The 19991-nt window shown below is 33.6% G+C and overlaps 2 protein-coding genes and 1 long non-coding RNA gene across 5 annotated transcripts; 2 read left to right on the top strand and 1 right to left on the bottom strand.

The window, feature by feature from the left end:
• The first annotated feature begins 188 nt into the window (after positions 1-188).
• Positions 189-11835, top strand: LOC114252847 (katanin p80 WD40 repeat-containing subunit B1). Of its 3 annotated transcripts, XM_028187516.2 has the most exons (16): positions 189-2324; positions 2432-2562; positions 2905-3238; positions 3682-3880; positions 3977-4127; positions 4242-4416; positions 5096-5230; positions 5305-5361; positions 6579-6767; positions 6884-7027; positions 7511-7613; positions 7860-7995; positions 9744-9884; positions 10359-10471; positions 10590-10664; positions 10748-11835. In XM_028187516.2, the coding sequence occupies exons 1-16, from the start codon at positions 2294-2296 to the stop codon at positions 11001-11003; spliced, it is 2370 nt and encodes a 789-aa protein (XP_028043317.2). In that variant the 5' UTR covers positions 189-2293; the 3' UTR covers positions 11004-11835. The 3 variants fall into 3 exon arrangements, with proteins under 3 accessions (XP_028043317.2, XP_089596434.1, XP_028043318.2); XM_089740308.1 differs by lacking the exon at positions 5096-5230; XM_028187517.2 differs by lacking the exon at positions 6884-7027.
• On the bottom strand, positions 11832-14225 carry LOC114252838 (M-phase phosphoprotein 6). Its single transcript, XM_028187506.2, has one exon. It carries the CDS (start codon positions 14024-14026, stop codon positions 13613-13615), a length of 414 nt encoding a protein of 137 aa, XP_028043307.2. The 5' UTR covers positions 14027-14225; the 3' UTR covers positions 11832-13612.
• A 484-nt stretch (positions 14226-14709) lies between these two features.
• LOC149503115 (uncharacterized) lies at positions 14710-19891 on the top strand. Its single transcript, XR_016325794.1, has 3 exons — positions 14710-14855; positions 15180-15280; positions 19767-19891. It is a non-coding gene; the product is annotated as an uncharacterized LOC149503115 (long non-coding RNA).
• The last annotated feature ends 100 nt before the right edge of the window (positions 19892-19991 follow it).

The following is a 19991-nucleotide window of genomic DNA, read 5'->3' as shown; positions in this document are numbered from 1 at the left end:
CTCAGATTGATTAATTTTGATCAATATCGTTTGTTCAACGACTATTGGCGATTGTTCGATCATAAAAACAATGAAATTCCCAATTATTAATTATTTTATATCTAGCAAACCATCACCTCACACCTACATTGCGCATGCACCGGTTCATAGATTATACACTTAATATATTCGACACCGGTTTTGTCAGTCAGCTGGCAATGGCCGTATATACTAGCGTTTTGTTAACATGTGCTTTTATACTCTTTAGTTATTTCTGATGTAGATCAAAAAAATATTGAAAATTTAACAAACTTCAACCAATACTTCAACAAAAAAATATCAGTGAAGACGGCCAATTAGTCGTTAAAGTACGATTAGCGCGGTTTTAATAAACTCAGTTATTTTTAATAATATTGAATATTAACCAGCATAGAAATTTCAGTGGTTTCTAGTATTTTGTAATAAAATTAAATCAATCGTATAATCAAATTCAAATCGTATAATTTGATGATATCCGAAGTGGAGCATTATTTTTAATGTCATTTTTTTACATGATATTCACTACGTTTTTTTTTCCTACCTTAGCTGATAGCCTTGAGAGACTATATCAGCGTTGCCTTAACTAGTAGGTGAGCTCACGAGGCTCAAACCTGATGATGTTGCAAACACGAACCCTAGCTGTGCTTCGCAGAATCTACCACCGGATCGAAAACGCGACCCACTGAGAAGATCAGGCGAGAAACTCAGTCGGCTGTGTCTGAGAGCTAATTTAATCGTCGAGCCCTTCGTCGCAAGCGACGGGTTCGACGAGAACGAAGACCGGTGCTTGAGGTACCTAAAAGCACCGTTAGTGGATCGGGAGGATCCGAAATGACGTGTTTGGGGCGACGTCGACTGCTTTCCATTCTGTCCGCAGGATCGGGAATGACGTCACTATGTAAGAAGAAGGGTCGTCGTACCCCCTTTCGGGGGTACGGAACGGGCCTCGGGGCAAACCCAACTGCCCAGGCAGAAGCTCCACTGCCACACAGGGTAGGGGTGATGTGGGTGCAGGAACGATCAAGGAGGATCATCCAAAAAGTCTATTGAATATATTATTCTATTTTAGGTTAAGGCTATTGAATATATTATTCTATTTAAACTTCCAAAAACAATAATTTTCTCTGATTCAAAAAGTGCCTTACAGTCTCTCAATAGGTTCCCATTTAAATCAAAAAATATTTCTTCTGTTGTCATAGAAATAAGAAATCTATTATATAAATGCAATTATTTTGGTCTTTCTGTGCTCTTTGTATGGATCCCTAGCCATAGTGACATTCCTGGTAATATAAAAGCAGACCAACTAGCTAATGAAGCTGTGGAAGATGGTGACATTTTCCCTTATAAACTTTATTGTCAGGATCTAGGCGCTCTTCCTGCAGTTCACCTTCAGGATCGCTGGAATAGACTCTGGACTGAAACTGGTCAATCAAAAGGCAGGAGATTACCACTTATTTAGAGCCACTTATTTCATTTAAGCCATGGTTTTTCTGTGCCAAATGCAATAAGCTAGTATGTTCTTCTATCATAAGAATGCGTTTGAGTCATGTTTGCACTCCTGTTCATCTTAATAGATTAGGCATTGTATCTACTGATATATGTGAATGTGAATCCGATAAATGTGATCTAGATCACATTTTCTTTTCATGTCCTCTATACGACCGTTCCTCATTCCTGAATGATCTAATATCTCTTAATGTTCCTTTTCCTACCTGTATATCTTGTATAGTTATGTATCCATGTATATTTTATAAAATACTGTCATCTTTCATCCTTCAGAACCATATTAAAGTTTAAATATTTGATTTGTAAGTTATGTATATTTATGAAATTTTTATTATCCGTTTCAAACTTCTTCCTACCTATCTGATCGTTTCTCGTGTTTCGTATCCTATTTTAACTTGGTTTCCCAATCTTTTAATTTACGTCATTGGCAAAAAGTAAACGCTATTGCCAAAAGAAGAAAAAAAAAAAAAAATTAAATGAATTGTCAAATCTAAAAAATCAAAATGCTTCAGATTTAGTCAAAATTCAATATTAAAATCTAGGATACAGTGGATTTAATGTATAGTACACGCCATTCGAATGAATAAATTTCATAAAAGCGACAAAATACTCTAAGTGACAGTAAAGTGTTTTTAATTACATATTGCTAGAAATATTTTTTCAGCACAATACTCTCAAATTTTATTTATAAATATTGTAACCCAAACATTACTGATCTTGAAGCTTGAAATTCTTTTCATGGAGTTCTCGTAATAATTTATTAATTACAATGGAAGCTACCCGAAGATCATGGAAACTACGTTAGTATTGGAACGTCACGTCATAATTCATCAATAACATTGAGTATTTAATATATTTATTACCATAATAAGCATATGATTTGCCATAACTCACTTTTAATTTTCAGAAGAATTTGTTGCACACAAAGCAAATGTCAATTGCCTAGCAATGGGACATAAGTCCAATCAGGTTTTAGCAACTGGAGGAGATGACAAAAAAGTAAATTTATGGGCAATTGGAAGACAAAGTTGTTTAATGGTAAGTGATTTATCTGTAACTTGTGTTTTAATAAATGTAAACTATATTTATGAATAACTTTCTAGTTAAAAGAAAAAATAATGCTATGAAAATCAAGCATAGATTTTGATATCAATTGGTTCATTACTGTTGTTGAGGTATATGGTACTATCATCCTGCCTGTGCACACTAAAAACCTTTAATGCTTCTGGCAGGACTTGCAGGATAATTATTTTCAATTTCAATTGGTATTTCTTGCTTTTCTTTTTCCTGACCTTATGTAGAGTTTCAGTCCTATCATATTTGCCAGGATAACACTAAAGATGGAATAGTCTAAACTTAAAAATTATATATTGGTTTCAGAGTCTTAGTGGACATACAACCCCTGTAGAATGTGTGTGTTTTGGTCATTCAGAAGACTTAGTATGTGCTGGTTCACAAACTGGTGCCTTAAAAATTTGGGATTTGGAAGCTGCTAAACTGTTAAGAACATTCACAGGGCACAAAGGAGCCATTAAGTGTATGGATTTTCACCCATATGGTGATTATCTAACTACAGGTTCTTGTGACAGTAATGTTAAACTATGGGACACTAGAAAAAGAGGATGTATTGTAACTTACTCTAGTCATAGACTTGCTGTCAATAGCCTGCAGTTTAGCCCCGATGGACAGTGGATTGCATCTGCATGTGAAGATGGTAAGTTATCTTAATTTTTTCTAGTTTAGTTGGAAATAACACAGACAGATCTCACATCCAAAATTCAGTGATAGCTTTTTATTGTGATTCTGTTTTTAACATGTATGTGTTATGTTGGTCCAGGTGATTTATAAATAAATATCTGCACTTCTAGCTTTCTTTTTTTATTAAACTCATTACGAAAAGAAATTGAAAGTTACTTATTTTTGAAAACTTTAGTGCTGATGACATCTGCTTAGCATGAAAAATTTGTCACTTACTTCAGTTTGCCGTTATAGACTGTACTGTATAACCAACCAACACACTGAATCACAGCTAGACTCTATAGTACAGTAGTTAGGGTCACTGATTTCCTGGGCAATGAAACTACCATTATTATTATTATTTTAATGTTAAATAACTTGAACCAAATATTGTTTTTTTTTCTATCACATGGACTACAGGTATTGTGAAAGTGTGGGATGTCCGCATAGGTAAAGTACTACAAGAGTTCACTGAACACACTTCAGCTGTGACTTCAGTCAAATTTCATCCACATGAATTCCTGCTTGCAAGTTGCAGCACGGACAGGACAGTAAATTTTTGGGATATGGAAAAATTTCAACTGGTCTCCAAGTTTCAAAAGGATAACACATCTATCAGGTACCCAGATTGTTAAATAATGTAGCAGGAAGCTCAATCTCGAATGACAATATATGTAAAAAAAAATCAATACTCAGTTCATTACATTACATTTAGGCACATGGTATTCAGTGAAGATGGTGGAACTTTGCTTGGGTGTGCTAATGACGGCCTGCATGTGATCGGTTGGGAACCTGCTCGAGTAATGGACACTGTAACTGGACATTGGGGTCAGATTCATGATTTAACAGTGGCTCATACACAATTGGTATGTATGTTGTTCACACACAAGTAGTTCTGAATTGTAATCCTTTAGTTTCTTCAAATGATATTTAGTCATGCAATGATTTAAAAAGTAAAATTTGAAATAATAATTTTCCAGATTGCTGCATCATTTCATTCAACGTATGTTGTGTTAACAGTTGTGGACTTGAGCAAAGTTCATCCATTTGGTGGACCTCCGCCGGTTTCTCCTGCGATCATTAGAGATCTATCGCCATTTCAAAAAGGACATTCTGTTCGTAAAAGTTTCTCAAAAGAAAAACCACAAAAAGAAGGTATTTTATGAGCAACTGTTACCAATATTCTCCAATGGGCTACAGATTTTCCCTGTGAATTGGATGCTAACAATTCCCAACAAATTAAATTGAAATCATAGTAAATCTTAATTGAATGTTTATTTAGTGAAACTTTGCAGCGTTGTACATCCCTAGTATGTGGTAGAAACCATATTTTCCACATATCATGAAACTGCAAAGAATTCACCTTCAAGTATTTCCTGAGTCCTAAACCAAGTTTTCACTTTCTATCATCAGTAAAACAGTCTTATACTACATAACTACTATAATTACTATATACGATAACACCTACTTTCATCCATAACAAATAAACAATCAATAATTATGTAATACTGTTAAATAATAAGTATAAGTTATGTTAATAGTGTTTCATTGTGATATTCATAGCTCTGCATTTGCATGCTGCATGTCTAGTTGAAACTCTTTTAATTATATGGTGGGATTCAGCTCCTGTACTCCCAAATTAAACTAGAACCCACATTCCAAAATTCATTCATTCTAATAGAGGTATTGTATAGATCTGTTTTATAATGCTAAAGTCTGTATATCAATCGAACAAACATAACCAGTTACTGAAGACAGTTTTTTCTGCTTCTCTCTTTGATAACTACTGCTGTATAAAGGTTGAACAGTTTTTAATATAAGCATAACTTTTCAGTTTTACATAGACCAACACTTTTAGACGAGAAAACTGCCGAAGAATCAACATCAGGTACAGAAGCTGATGAGGATTCAGGCGCAGTCATATCAAATTTTAATGACTACACTGAAATATTTCGTCCCTCCCGAGCATGTGAGTGTCGGCATAGGCTTTACATATACATATAATTTAAATATGTTGCGTTAACATATGAATATCATTTTCAGTGAATAGAACGCCGCCTCCAGCAACAAGTTTATCTTCCGATGATTATTCATTATCAGGTACGACACTACGACTAATTTACTCCCTCCGGGACAACGAAATCCAACCACTCTAGAGATTAAAAGCCTCGATACTAATTAATTAAATAATATTAATAATGAAAAAGATTTTTGGTTGTTTTGTAATGCTATATAATCTATACTCTATACTAATATATAAATCTACAGTGGTTTTTACGGATGTTCCGTTATAACTACTGAACCATGCATCCGATTGACTTGAAACTTGGTATCCATGTAGAAAATACATATACTTAATGGATAGTCTAATATTTATATGAGTGTTGGACTGCCTAATGATAATGACAATAAATAATAATGTTAATTTTAAATGTCCAGCGAAGCGGGCGAGTACGGCTAGTATAATATAAGAATGCAAGGCGGCTTAGTTTTATGTTGCTTAGATGGGTGAACGACCTCACTGCTCACCTCGTGTAAAGTTAACCCGGAGACCACAGACACAAGCTTAATGCTGTCATCCATCCAGAGGCACGAGGCCAAAGTCTCAAGTGACTTCCATAATGGCAGTCTCACCCTTTAAACCGAAACTAGAATTGACTTGACTGAATCAAGAATATTTGCGGGTTTGTTTTTTGATACAGGATGTTATCTCTTCATAGTGAAATTCCTTTCAAAACGTGTGTCCTTAGAATTAGTGCGGGCCACTTCGATAAAGCGGCACGACACGAGAACCCTCTCATCGTGGCCGCCGGTAACTACATCCCCGATCCTGCGGACAGAATGGAAAGCAGTCGACGTCGCCCAAAACGCGTCATCTCGGATCCTCTCGATCCACTAACGGTGCTTTTAGGTACTTCAAGCACCGGTCACCGTTCTCGTCGAACCCGTCGCTTGCGACGAAGGGCTCGACGAGTAAATTAGCTCTCAGACACAGCCCACTGAGTTTCTCGCGGGATCTTCTCAGTGGGTCGCGTTTCCGATCCGGTGGTAGATTCTGCGAAGCACGGCTCTTGCTAGGGTTCGTGTTAGCATCGTCATCAGGTTTGAGCCCCGTGAGCTCACCTACTAGCCACGGTTACGCTGAAATAGTATCTAAAGGCTTATCAGGTTAGGTAGGAAAAAAACAAAAAAAGTAGTGCGGGCGTTTTATACCTACGACATTGAGTAAACAATTTCAGGCCAAACATTACACTCAGTTAATTTACCAATATGCATCTACACCCATAATAATGAACGATTTTATAATGGTTGCCCAGGACACGAGTCGGTGGAGAAGGATACCGTAGTAAGTGACACGCTTCGTGAGCTGGTACTGAGTGAACCATCACGACCGTTGCCTATACCCTCGCCGCCGCAACGACATCGTACTGAGCATTATTCACGGATACCCACTTCCACTAAAGAACACTATACAGTGATTGAAAAGAAAACTGAGAGCTTTACTAGTAAGTGCAAATGATTTTTTTTGGGACAAATACAAAATGGATAATGTTTATGTATCGCTATTATTTATTCGTGATCTCATAAGTATGTATATAGCATATTATTGCTTACGCTTCAGGGGTGATGGACAACACTAAAGAAGAGAAAATGTTTGCTACATCTCCAACATCAACCTTGAGAGATTACACTGCCAATAGTATAACTTCAAGTTCACTCAATAGACATAATTCATACAAAGAAACTAAATCATCTACAGACTTGAGTAAGTTTTATTCAGTTTAACTATTAACTGACAGAGGATGTTTCGATAAGTCTCTCTTTTATGTGCACTTATTAACACAATTCTGCTAACTTTATTTTGTCTGAAGAATATGCACACAGCGGCTAATTTGCACAATATCAATTCTACGAACACACAGGCATAATATATGTATGTCTTAAATATTAAAAAAAAAACCGAACATTCATTATGTTAACTTGTAGGGTAAATAAAAAAAAGAACTATTTCCTTAAATAGTTTTTATTATCACCGATGCATTAAATAAAACCATCATCTATTTTATCTTTATTAATTTGGATTCAAGTATCAAGATTCATCGAACTAACCAAATCATTAGAAGTATCTAAACACTTCTGTAGCTCACTGTACTTTTATTTATTTAGGCCTCATCGTGTTTCTCTATCATGCATTTAAAGACTGAAAAAAATATAATTCGATCTTAAGATATTTGTTTTTTTTTTCTAGCCACAAGTAACCTTAGACCCAGTAATAGTGACATGTCGTTGGGCCCGCCATCATTAGGTCCCAGATCGTTATCTTTCACACGAACTTCGAGTGAAACGTCGAGGTAAAGAAATTGATTAATAATTGATTAATATATTCACAGCATAAACAGTTTTTTTTTGCCGTTGTTTTTTTTTTTTTATTGCCCTTAGGCAGACGAGCATACGGCCCATCTAGTTGTAAGTAGTCACCGTCGCTCGTGGACATTGTCATTACCAGGAGTAGAGCCAAGCCGCTGGCTTATTAACCGTGCATTTGTGTTAATCTATTAATTGAATCATCTTTATAAAAGTTGTTTTGAATTTTTTAGACGCCGGGTCGACAGCGTTCATGATAATGTGACCGTAAACCGAAGTGTAAACGCTGCGGACAGAGAGTCTGAGCCAGAATTTATTCCGTACAACACAGACAGGCCGGTTGGGCTCGACCTAGATGAGTTTTTACCCGTAAGTAAATACCCATTAAGTTTGTTTTCATCATTACATCCAAACTTGATTTGATGTATCAACACAACAGTTTTTCAGTTTGTATTTTTATCAGTGGTGTTGCGTAGGGTACACCCAAAATCCTATTCAATTTCGAAATAGGAAATCAAACTAATCACTTATTGTTTTAGTTTCTTTAGGATTTGACACGTTTATGTCTTTTTTAGGTTTGGTATTTAATAATTCTTATTACTTTAGCTAGGCTTGTAGTCAATCTGGATTCTTAGTTATTAATGCAGTCCATAGGTGATACTTGAATATGCCATCCACCTTGAAACATGAGGTCGGAATCCCAATTGTATTGTAATATAACCACATTTTGCAGCCTTAGGCTTCAAACAAGAATGTAGAACTTGTCGACATAAATAGTCATAGTAATACATCACAGTTTACGTTTATAAAACGCCTCACCAACACTATAAAATAAAAAACTTCAGAGGTGTCAAGGGACACCCGGATGGAACGAAGTGCCTTTCGATTAATTAGTGAAGGAATTGTATTTTTTTTTTTAAGTTATAATAATAAATTACATTATGAAGAAGAAAAAAACAATACTATGAACTAAATTACTATTGTTGAAACGCTATCTCGAGAAACTGTACTCATTACGCGGACCAATTGGATACGAGCAATGTCACGCGATAAGCGCCTACACGTTGATTGGTCAGAATGACGGATCTAAAAAGTGTCGTGACAACTTTTCGTAAGAATTTATAGCAAAAAGTGTCGTGACAACTTTTCGTAAGAATTTTTTCCGTCTAGCCCCCTTTCACAACGCGCGATAAGGAACTTCGTTCCAATTATAAAAAATCTCGCAGTATTTGTCACTAAGATTTCCTGGGACATAAATGTTTTTGTCACTATTTAACTTGGTCAACAGTTTCATCTGTTCATATTTTATATAATCATTTGTTAAATTGGCAAGTGACTTAGCGTTTATCTAGAGTTCCTAGAATCAAAAATGCCACTGCTGCCAACCTAGTCGTAATACTCACATTATTCTAGAGTAATGTTTACGAAATTAAAATTACATGGGAAGAACCAAAGCACATTCGTGCGCGCAACTGGCAGGGCAACAAAATTAGGCGAGAATACTGAATAAATAATCGGACAGACTTAACGAGTCAGTGTGCTTAGTGCGAGTTTTTGAACGTTATCGATAGCGTAAAAGTTAAGTCAAATTTGTATAGAGTTGGAGCATTTGCCTATGTTTGCCGCTAGGGGCACTGTTCCAGCTACATACAAATTTCAGGTAACTTTTACGCTATCGAGAACGTTAAAAAGCTTACTAAGCACACTGATGTCAGTAAGCATGTGAAAATGAATCCGAAACCAACTCTTAATTTTATGATGAATCGTCGTAACTAAAACAGGTTTTTTAATTTTTTTTATTGCCTAGATGTGTTTACGAGCTCACAGCCCACCTGGTGTTAAGTGGTTACTGGAACCCATAGACATCTACAACGTAAATGCGCTACACACCTTGAGATGTAAGTTCTAAAGTCTCAGTATAGTTACAATCAGCGTTACATCGCTATATACGAATATATAGCGATGCAACGTTGTTCGAATATATATACAACAAGTATGTTCTTTCATTTATGTTGAATAATTTTTTTTTGATTTCATTTGATTTGATTTGATATATATATTCGAATAATATTTCGGCCACTATCGCCTTAAGTTTATCTTAAAATTAACGTATTCAGCGAGGAGTGCGCGAGGGTGGGACCAGACGCGGGCCACGCGGAGTAGTCGTGGAGCCTAGCGAGCAGGAAGTCCTCGGCGTCATGATGCGGGGACACGACTCTATGATGGCCGTGCTCACTGCGAGGCAGAGAGCTTTACAGGTAATTGACTTAATTTAATATATAATTTGTTTAAAAATATTCAAAATCATTCAAATATCATCATGTATTAGAAGTTTTTTTTTTTTATAAACTTGTTAATTCCCAAAATCGAAAATAGAATGTACTTTCTACCCTAAACACATATGAGAAAAAAAATCAGGTAAATTGGGCATTAATTAGTTTAATGGCAGGTAGTACAAACAATACAACAATAACAGAAATACACTCTTAATTGCATATTTTTATGAGTATGATATGAGTATTTTTATGAGTATGATGAGTACGATAATAATAATCAGTTGTTAACAACTATGTTATGTTCAGATGGTAGTTATAAAATTTCTAACATACTCGGATGTCGTATTTGGTAATCAAGCATGTTTAACAATTAATGGTATTTCACATATTCGATAATACCCTCCGCAATGTGTAGCAAAATTTTACTAGTTGTTAATAATATTTAATCAATTTTAGATATTTCATTCAGTGAGAGTAAATAAGAGCTTAAAAACAGCTTTAGAATCTGTCATTGCTCTGGAAGACACTTCAGTGATCCTGGATATCTTGAATGTCATGGCACATAAACCGTAAGATTTTTTAATTGTAAATTACTATTGTTATTTATTAATAATGTCATTATATATATTATTATATATTTTCTTTTTCATATTTTCAATTTTTTTTTTATATTATTATATTTTCTAGGTCTCTGTGGAATTTGGATATATGTTTATTAATGTTGCCCAAAATATTTGAACTCCTACAAAGCAAATATGAATCGTAAGTACATTTTAAATTGTCCTAATTGCTCAAGAAAAAAAAACTACATATATTTAAATCTATATTTTTTAATATTGTTTCAGATACATGCAATGTGGTTGTAATGCATTAAGACTCATAGTGCGCAACTTCTCCTCGGTGGTTCGAGCGAATGTGAGTGCTCCTGTGAGAACTCTTGGGGTAGACATACCTCGTGAAGAAAGATATTCAAAGTGTATGCAAATACATCGACTCTTGCTTGATGTCCGAGCCTTCTTACTTAAGCGCCAGACACTTCAAGGTAGACTTGGCGCTGCCTTTAGAGACCTTCATACCTTGATGCAACAGGGTTTAGATTGATTCAACTGCTTTCGTCATCATATATCAGTATCAATCAGTACTCTGAATAAATAAGGCGAAAGACTAAAGTATGATGATACAAAGACATATTTTTATAATAAATTTTTGAACAGTAATAAATTTTGACAAATCATAAATATATACAATAGGACAAATGAGTCGTCTATTATCAAAGGCGGCAATCTGACTTTTGGACAATGATTGGTAAATCAGAAAAACGAATTATTGACTTTGTATTCCATTGGCAGTCACAAAACTCTTCGGAACGACATCTTAGATAAATAACAGGTTAACTATTAACCTTTATTTAATGCAGGTTTTGAACCGTATTCTTTGAAGGAGACGATTATATTCAAATAAATCTGTATTGACATATCAATAAAAATTTTTTGTCCAAATGTACAGATTGCCGCCTTTGATAATAGACGACTCAAATACAAGATGTTAAATTTTTTACCTAATTCAGTTTGATTGAAGAAAATTAATTTTGATTAATGAGAACACTGTCAGTTTGTGAGGGAACAAGAATAAATTTTTATTATAACCACACACTGTATTTGGCCATTTCTCTTCAAGCAATTGATGAACAAAATAAATCTTTAAAAAATATCTAAATATAATATATACAGATATAAAATTTTAATTAAAACATTAAATTGACTATTATGAAATATTCAAAGTGATATGATTATTATGAAATAATATGTATAATGAAAATTTTAACTTCATATAAATAAAAAATGCTCACACTTTTAAAAGCAGCTATTTGTATTTACACAATATAAACTATTAACTAATAAGGAAAGCTTAATACAATAAAAAATGGGATAATCTTATTTTTTTATTGTCACCTTAACTTTACAAACAAAATCCATAATATATAAGGCCACTTTTTTTTTCAACAAATACACTAAGTTAGACTGGTGAACGACCCTGCTTGCAGTTAAGTGGTTATCTGAGCCCATAAACATTGCAATGTGAATGCTACCTTGTCTAAGATATGTCTCAGTTTTAATTGTATAGAATAACATATCCCTTCAAACTGGAACACAGGAATTCTTTAGGCTTACAATGCATAATACTGCCAGTACATTCCCGATCCTGCAGAAAGAATGGAAAGCAGTCGACGTCGCCCCAAACAAGTCATTTCGGATCCACCCGATCCACTAACGGTGCTTTTAGGTACCTCAAGCACCGGTCACCGTTCTCGTCGAACCCGTCGCTTGCGACGAAGGGCTCGACGAGTAAATTAACCCTCAGATACAGCCCACTGAGTTTCTCGCCGGATCTTCTCAGTGGGTCGCGTTTCCGATCCGGTGGTAGATTCTGCGAAGCACGGCTCTTGCTAGGGTTCGTATTAGCAACGTCCTCAGGTAGCCCCGTGAGCTCACCTACTAGTTAAGGTTCCGCTTAAATAGCCTCTCAAGGCTAGCTCAGGTAGGAAAAAAAAATACTGTCAGTAATTATGCAAATCCTGATTTCTGAAGATTTAATTTGTTTCATGTTATTATTCCTTCCACTATAGTAGAATTATTTTGTCGGTGCAGTTTGGGTCATAAAACATAGCCCGGCTAGGGCGGTGAGCAGGTTGCGCGGGCGCAACACCATTATCGATAAAAACAAATGAGTCATCGAAGGCAGGTACACGGCGGCGGGGCGGTATACGAAGGGTAGTGAGACATTGTTATGTTAAGAGTCATTTGTACTTACCTGCAAATTATAGTACATTATGTCGAAGAGTAATGTGTTTTTATGCATTCGTTCTCTGAATTTATTTAGTGAAACAATGGATACTCCTTTGTTTTATATCAAAACGGCAGAATTTATTCAAAATAATATTTGCACGTGTTGTAATCAACAATATGTTAAAAATTTTCACTGAAATAAGAATAAATCCCGAAAAGTTCTCGTTAACTTGCTGCGGCTATATGTGGTGTAAGTGTTCGATTCGTTATTATTTCTTTCATTTTTATCACTAACCCACAAAATGACAAAACTAAATACACTATTGATAACGCTTATCGACAACAATAATACACATCACTATGCCCGTCCATAAGACTCGTGAGTGGAAGAGAGAGCGAAATACTCGCTTCACCGCTCCAATTTTTTATGACCCAAACTGCACGGACAAAATAATTCTACTATAGTTAAGTATGAATTTCATTAAACAAATTGGTACCTTCCTGTGAAAATTGAACACAGCACCGCAGTTATAAGCACATCAAGTGTCTTGTATAATATAGAAAGTAAATATATTACATTTGTTTGAAACAAATGCAATATTTAAAACATGTTTTATCTTCTCAGTTATCTAAATTACCATTATTTAACAGATTCTTCCAACACTTTTATTGAGTTTAAGAATTTGTGGGTTACCGTTGGAACTTGGTCACAAGTGTATTTTGTCAGGCCCAATATAGTAATAAAATCTGTGGTATTAATACCTAGGCATGTAATAAGTTACAAGTGCATATTTTTTAAATTTCAATTTACTCCCCAAATTATTATTGACATTATTTCCTATTAAGATTTTGCTTTAACATATCTTCAAAACAAAGCTAACGAATTAACGTTGGCTTAAAATAATTTTAGAATAAATAACTTCACTAATGTGATTTCTTTTTTTTTACCATTGTATATTTACTAGGAGTGCTCGAAGCCCTTTTTCTTTTGTTGAATGCTTGAAATTTCTTTGCTAGAATGTCATCAGGAATATCTTTTTGCATTTCACCACTGGGTATTTCCTTTAGCTTTTCTTGTTCCATTAGTCTTTCAATTTCTGGATTCATGCCTTTAAAAGATAACCTTCCTTCCATTAGGTTTTCACAGAAGATAAAGCTTGCTTCAGTGACATAGTTTCCGGATGCTGATCTCATTGCGTTTGTGATAATGTTCGAGTATAAACTACCATGATCTTGAGTGTCTTCCAATTCACGTTCTAACCGTTCTTTGGTTTTTTTCATAAATTTCATATCCAAAACAGATTTTGGAAGTTGAGGTTTTTTCTTAACACCGGCCATTATGATGGTCTAGTACGCCAAGATCAGTAATGTAGTCCGTCAGTATACAGTTTATTTAAGAATTCTTATATTTTATTAAAATAATTAAAAACTTTAATGTTTTTTACTGCGACCAATAACCATTAGGTTTTATAAATTCATACTTCAGTGACAAATGACAAATGTGACAATAACGCGTGTATAATCTATGAATAACACCTCAAAATATGTGTATTATCTATGAAATGGTTCATGTGTCATTAAAATATTTAAATTCGTACCTAAGTACATCTGTGCATTTTATTGAGTCGTAATCATGTCGCAATAAAGGACTTTTTGGCAGGAACACGAGGAGTGGAGTTGTGTGATTTGTTTTATTTTGTCTATTTAGTGTTTCTTCAAGTTTAAATATGTAATTACGGTGGTTTATTAACTGTTTCATATTTGTGAAAGAGCACAAACTTGGGAAAATGAAACAAAGCTGCTGGTCGTAGCTTCTCGGGATCCTCAAAAAAGTTCACTGAAAAAAATCTCAGTAAATATCCACCATTTTACTAAGATTATATTTCATCATCATCTCATCTCATTTCATTTAATTTCTTCTCATCCCACTATTTCACTCCATATTATAATTTTTCATAAAAATAAGAAATAAGACATGACCTAAAGGTCTTAGTTACCAAGTCATAAAATCCCATAAAACAATGTTGTCATTCGATCAGGTACGGGAAACTAAGTCCATTCAGCCGAAAAATCGATTTCATACCTGTTGTATGAAAAGTGAAAGAAAATTAAATGAAACAAGACGAACACAAGCACACCGATTAGATGTCGGATGAGATGAAATGCAGTAAGTTTACGGTAAAATAGAATTTACTGAGATCAACAGAGGTGTTGGAAAAAAATCAGAAGTTACGATCAGTAATTTAGTTATGTAATTTTAGAAATTAGATTTTATAGAGAACGACCTTTTATCTTAGCATAACTTTTCAGTTCCGTAAACTTTTGTAGAAAGCTATCGTAACTTACAATATTCAAATTATTTTTATTTTATTAATTAAAACTTAGGGCCTTCGTAGCAAACAACGTCAAATTTAAATCGATTCATTAAGACGGCTAGGTACCAATATTGTATTTATACTCATAATTATATTTTTTTATATTTTCTCTTTAGTGTACTTTCTTTTTGTCTTGCGGTGCCCCTTGCTTTGCCATTGTCCGCAGATGGCCAACCTCTTTCCATCAGGTGTACTGCATGCTGGACTGCTTTTTGAGGTAATAAAAAAGAAGAGTCGCAAATCATGGATTAACAACCAACCCAATAGCAATTTCAGAACATTTTCGTTCACAGGTAAACGATAAGACATAGCACACTTAATATTTGAAAAGAAAAGACGAAAGGAATAGAAATCTTTGCCTTTATTGAGTTTGTGACGTATTAAGTGAAAGGGTTTTCACACAAATTACCCACACAATACATCTGATGTTGCTGTTTTATTGAAAAGTAAAGAATAGAATCTCAGTGACCTAGTTAGATCGGTTCATTCGTTCTTTTGTTTTCAGTATGCCATTTGCCTTCTTGACATGCCACTGTTACCAGTGTCGAATTAATAAAAAATAATTATTTTAAAAATAGGTGTATTCTAATTCTATCCTTACATTTCAGGGGGGTGCAACTCCCATACAAAGGAAAAGAACATTCAACTAGCGTCATCTTTAGGAACCGGCGAGGTCATTTTTGAAACGTTTTGGCCTTAATGAACTAATAAACTCACTAGATGGCAGATACGAGTTCTGACTCAATAAAAATGTTAGCGTACTTTGAAGCAGTGCTTCCACTTTTAGGGAATTCTCCCTTTTTTAGGGAAAAATAGCTGATATTTTGGATGATAAAGACAATTTTAAAAATACCAGGATTTAGGATATTTCGGGGTAAAAAGCAAAGCCTATACTAGTAACTGTTGTGAATTTTAAAATAAACGATAATTAAAGTAAAACAATGAACATTTTATTTTATGGAGAGAATGACATTAAGTCGAGTTGACAAGTAAAAGAATAAAACGAGAGTTGTGTATAAAAACTATAAAGAAAGTTTGATTCAACAGTAACCCTCTAGTAAAGTAAATCATAGATTAAGCCACTGCTTTTTTCTTAGGGATTCCCCAGAATCCCAATAAGTATAATCCGCCAAATTTTTATTTACCTATTTTCGTTGATGTCACCAGAACTTACTTGTATTGTAATATACAGGTACTTCATGTACCATGAAAGATTATCATGGTAATTTCATTTACGAAAACCTTGTAATTGTCATTTCGCTTTTGCTAGCAGTTCCTTCTTCAAAGACTGAGGTAGAAAGATTATTCAGTGTTCTCAAATGTAAAAACTGACAAAAGAAACAGGCTTTCTAACGAAACCCTGAACGACTTGCTTCATAGAAAGTTGGGAATGCCAGCAAACAATTGCTTAATTTTAGAACCGAACAGTGTTAGGTTGCGTGCAGCAAAAGAATATAAAAGCAATGCGTCGACTTCCTTGAAAATTCTAATCCTATAGATCTATGATCTTCTGGGGGCGTTTAGATTATATATACCTACATTAAATAAAATGCTGTGGTTTATTTTCTGTATTTTATTTATGCTTTCTATATAAAGGATTTATGAAAGTTGTTTAGGAAATTTTAGGGATAAATTCAAAAGAAACTAGGGTAAAATGTGGTAAAAAAAACGTAAGTGGAAACACTGCTTTGAAGTTTTCAAAACTCCAGGGCCAATAAAACAATCTCAAAAAAAAAAAAAAAGTTTTCAAAATGTCGTACATAACGCTTTAATTTTTTAAATCGTTTTTTTTTGGTTTTGTTTTGAGTTATTTTACGTTGTAGTATTAATTTAGAGCAACTTTTAGCTTTGTGAGAATATTAGACGATTAGACATTGAGAAACTCTGTTTTGAATTCTCTTTAGACATAACTTGGCTCCAATACTTTTTTCTTCGTTAGCGTTTCGTAAGCCAGTGTAACTATTTTCATTTCAGAAAGTTTATTATTAAAAATCAGCATGCCTCAAGATCGAAAATGAAATGCTATTTCGGATGCCTTGATAACGGTGAGTTTACACTATTTTCCCGGTATATTATTTGCTAACAGAATTATTATTCATAATATAATTAAATGAATTAGCACCAACTAATGGTCCTTCCTATTTCTGCTGCCTAGCTATCATATATGTTAAGTTTTGATCAAAACAGTCGGTATTAAGTCTCGTACTATCACACACACACCTCAGTTAATAAAATTGTCCCGAGTGGGTGGCAGTATTTATGTTTTGCAACTCAGTGTATTATATGCTTATTGTCAAGTGGGCCCGAACTAGTTTTTTGGAATGATCAATCAGTCATGATTTCCTGTTTAAATAAAATACAGCACAATTGATCTCACATCCAAAGTTAGATGATGGCATTCACGTTTTGTTTCCTGGTGTTAGATAACCAAGTTACACCAAGTGGCCTGTGACCACGTTCATCCTTCTACCCAATATAAAATAATGTTTTTATTTTTGTAGACAAAGGTTTGATAATGACAAAATTTTATGGAAAAATTATAAGGAGCACTAAAATGTCTGAAACATGAAAAGATTGATGCACTATATTTGAACCAGAACGTGTTATGTAATATATTAATTTGTAAGTATGATTACATTAACACAAAATTTTTCCTGGTCGTATTTTTTCAATATTTGTTACATACTTTGATACTTTGTTTCTCCGTTTCAGAAGAGAAACTGATTCAGCAAGGAACGTGAACTCACAAGGGATCTTAATTTTTTTTAAATATGTTTATAATTTATAAATTAATAATTGAAATAGTTCATAAGAACTAAATTGATGCCAATTTTGTTTTAAAATAGGTTGTTTAGTTCTTATAGTTATAGTATTATGTTTGAATAGTTGTAATTAGTAAGTTAGTAATATATGAAAATACTGATATAAATTTTTGTAAATAACCTTTTGTAAATTCTACGACAAGATGATTTTAATTAATGATCAAAAGTCAATGGTCTTCAAAAGCATTATTTGCAATTATTTAGATTAACTGTGGAATATATTTGCTAAGTTGTGTTTTCTGTATGAGCAGATATAAATGAAAATGCCCAAACATGATTATGTTTCTTACATTTTCATTATGTGAAATCAATATGCTTGTGACTTGAGTATATTAATAATTTATTAAAACTTAATTTATAGACAGCAACCCCTATGGCACTGCTGAAGTTTATAAGCACTGGTGACCACTTATCATGAGCCGGGTTGCATGCTGGTCTGCTGTTGAGTGCAATAAAAATTTTCGAAACCCTTTCTATTATTTAGATGTAATATTAATGTACATTTAATTTGGATTAAAAGATAAATTTACATTTTATGTTTGCATGTGTATGTTTATAATTCATTTGCATGTAACGAACATCAGTTTCTTTTGTAACAAAATGCAAACTAATGGTTTGTAATGAATGTAATTAACTTTAAGATGATTTTCTTTCAATCTGCTGTTTGTTTCATCTAGTATTACCAAAGCTAAAGCATCAGAAACGTCAGAATAGAAATAATTTAGATAGGGAATAAAAGTATAACTATTGTAATCATGTCTAAGATTACTATAAGCGTCATTAAGTACAAACTATCAATATTTAAGAGTACTTTAAATCATCTTTACATTTTTTAAACATTTTTTGTTTTTTTTTTGTTTTTCAAATCATGTAACAAAACTTTTGTGCAGAACAAAATGTCACATGTTATGAACATGATTGTGGGTTAATCGTTTCTTAAATTTCTAAATGTTTATAAGAATGCTAAGAATAATTTAGTATTCACTTTAGTGTGTGTATTATCTCTACAATGCTAGTTTAAATGACAATTATTGTATGACGAAGCATAGGTAGTGTTTATAGATGTAATATTTTCATACAAGGTCATGATCTGTCACGATCAACTTTAAGCAAGAACTGCTATCGTTAAGAAACAAATTTATTAAATTTAATTCAAATTGTCTACTATGTTTGTAATGGAAAGCTGACATGTTTATATTTCGCACAAATGACTTAATTGACATTGAATGATTTGATTATCTAGACTTAATTAACTTTTAGATAACTTTCGATTTAATGTTAATAAGTACGCTAGTAGGATTAATCTAGAGGAGTTATTGTTATTCGAAATTTTATACAATTGTACGTTCATACAATCTTTTAACAGAAAATTGTTTGTAATATAGGGAAATTAAATAGCTTACAGAGAATTACAGCTTTTTATTTTAAAAAACTGTTTTCTCTCTGTATGAAAAGATCTTATCGATTAGAATGCTGAACACAATCAAACATTCCTTAATAACTCATAAGTACTACCGGGAATTTCAGCGATTCTAAACGATAAGATTTTTTCATAAAGAGAGTTATTAAAAATATTAAAATTACTAAAAAAGCCACCTGGTGGGGGGTAGGGAGACTAATAATCGAACGTAGCGACGCCTGCTGGACCGGGCTTTAACTAAAGCAAAAATAAAAATGAGAGTTGCGCATCTATCTCTAATATATTAAGTGTATAATCTATGCTTACATTTCTTACTTATAATATTCTAATCGTGAAAGGTTTTTATTTCTTTGTAAATCGTTTACATCGCAACGAGGAATGGATTGAGATGATTAAAGTAATAGTTATAAGCTAGGAGACTGGCGTTACCTAACTGTTAAAAAACCATTTCATTTTTACAGGAAACCACATTGACCAAACGCGCGGGGCGTAGCCGCGACCAACAGCTGATTTAAAATTTTGTTTAGCCTTTTGACTGCTAAACTTCTTGGTCAAAAATCGATTCTATGATGAATCGATTTCTGATTGTCATACTTTGTAAAACGTTTAGGTTATTACCTACCTACCCATGGTTTTTTTTTTCAAATATAGTCATTGCAACATCTTTAGCAAATGATGGACGATTT

Source organism: Bombyx mandarina, chromosome 04 (genome assembly GCF_030267445.1).
Source record: "Bombyx mandarina strain Sakado chromosome 04, ASM3026744v2".
NCBI classification, from domain to species: Eukaryota; Metazoa; Arthropoda; class Insecta; order Lepidoptera; family Bombycidae; genus Bombyx; species Bombyx mandarina.
The sequence above is the reverse complement of the archived record's forward strand: the minus strand, read 5'-3'. Positions and strand labels throughout refer to the sequence as shown.

Bases quoted from the DNA above. Each gene is read 5' to 3' on its own strand.
- LOC114252847 (XM_028187516.2), top strand. From the start codon at position 2,294: ATGGAAGCTACCCGAAGATCATGGAAACTAC. The intron at 6,768-6,883 runs GTAAGTGCAAAT...CTTACGCTTCAG, and splicing joins GAAAACTGAGAGCTTTACTA to GGGTGATGGACAACACTAAA. The intron at 7,996-9,743 runs GTAAGTAAATAC...TAACGTATTCAG, and splicing joins ACCTAGATGAGTTTTTACCC to CGAGGAGTGCGCGAGGGTGG.
- LOC114252838 (XM_028187506.2), bottom strand. From the start codon at position 14,026: ATGGCCGGTGTTAAGAAAAAACCTCAACTTCCAAAATCTGTTTTGGAT.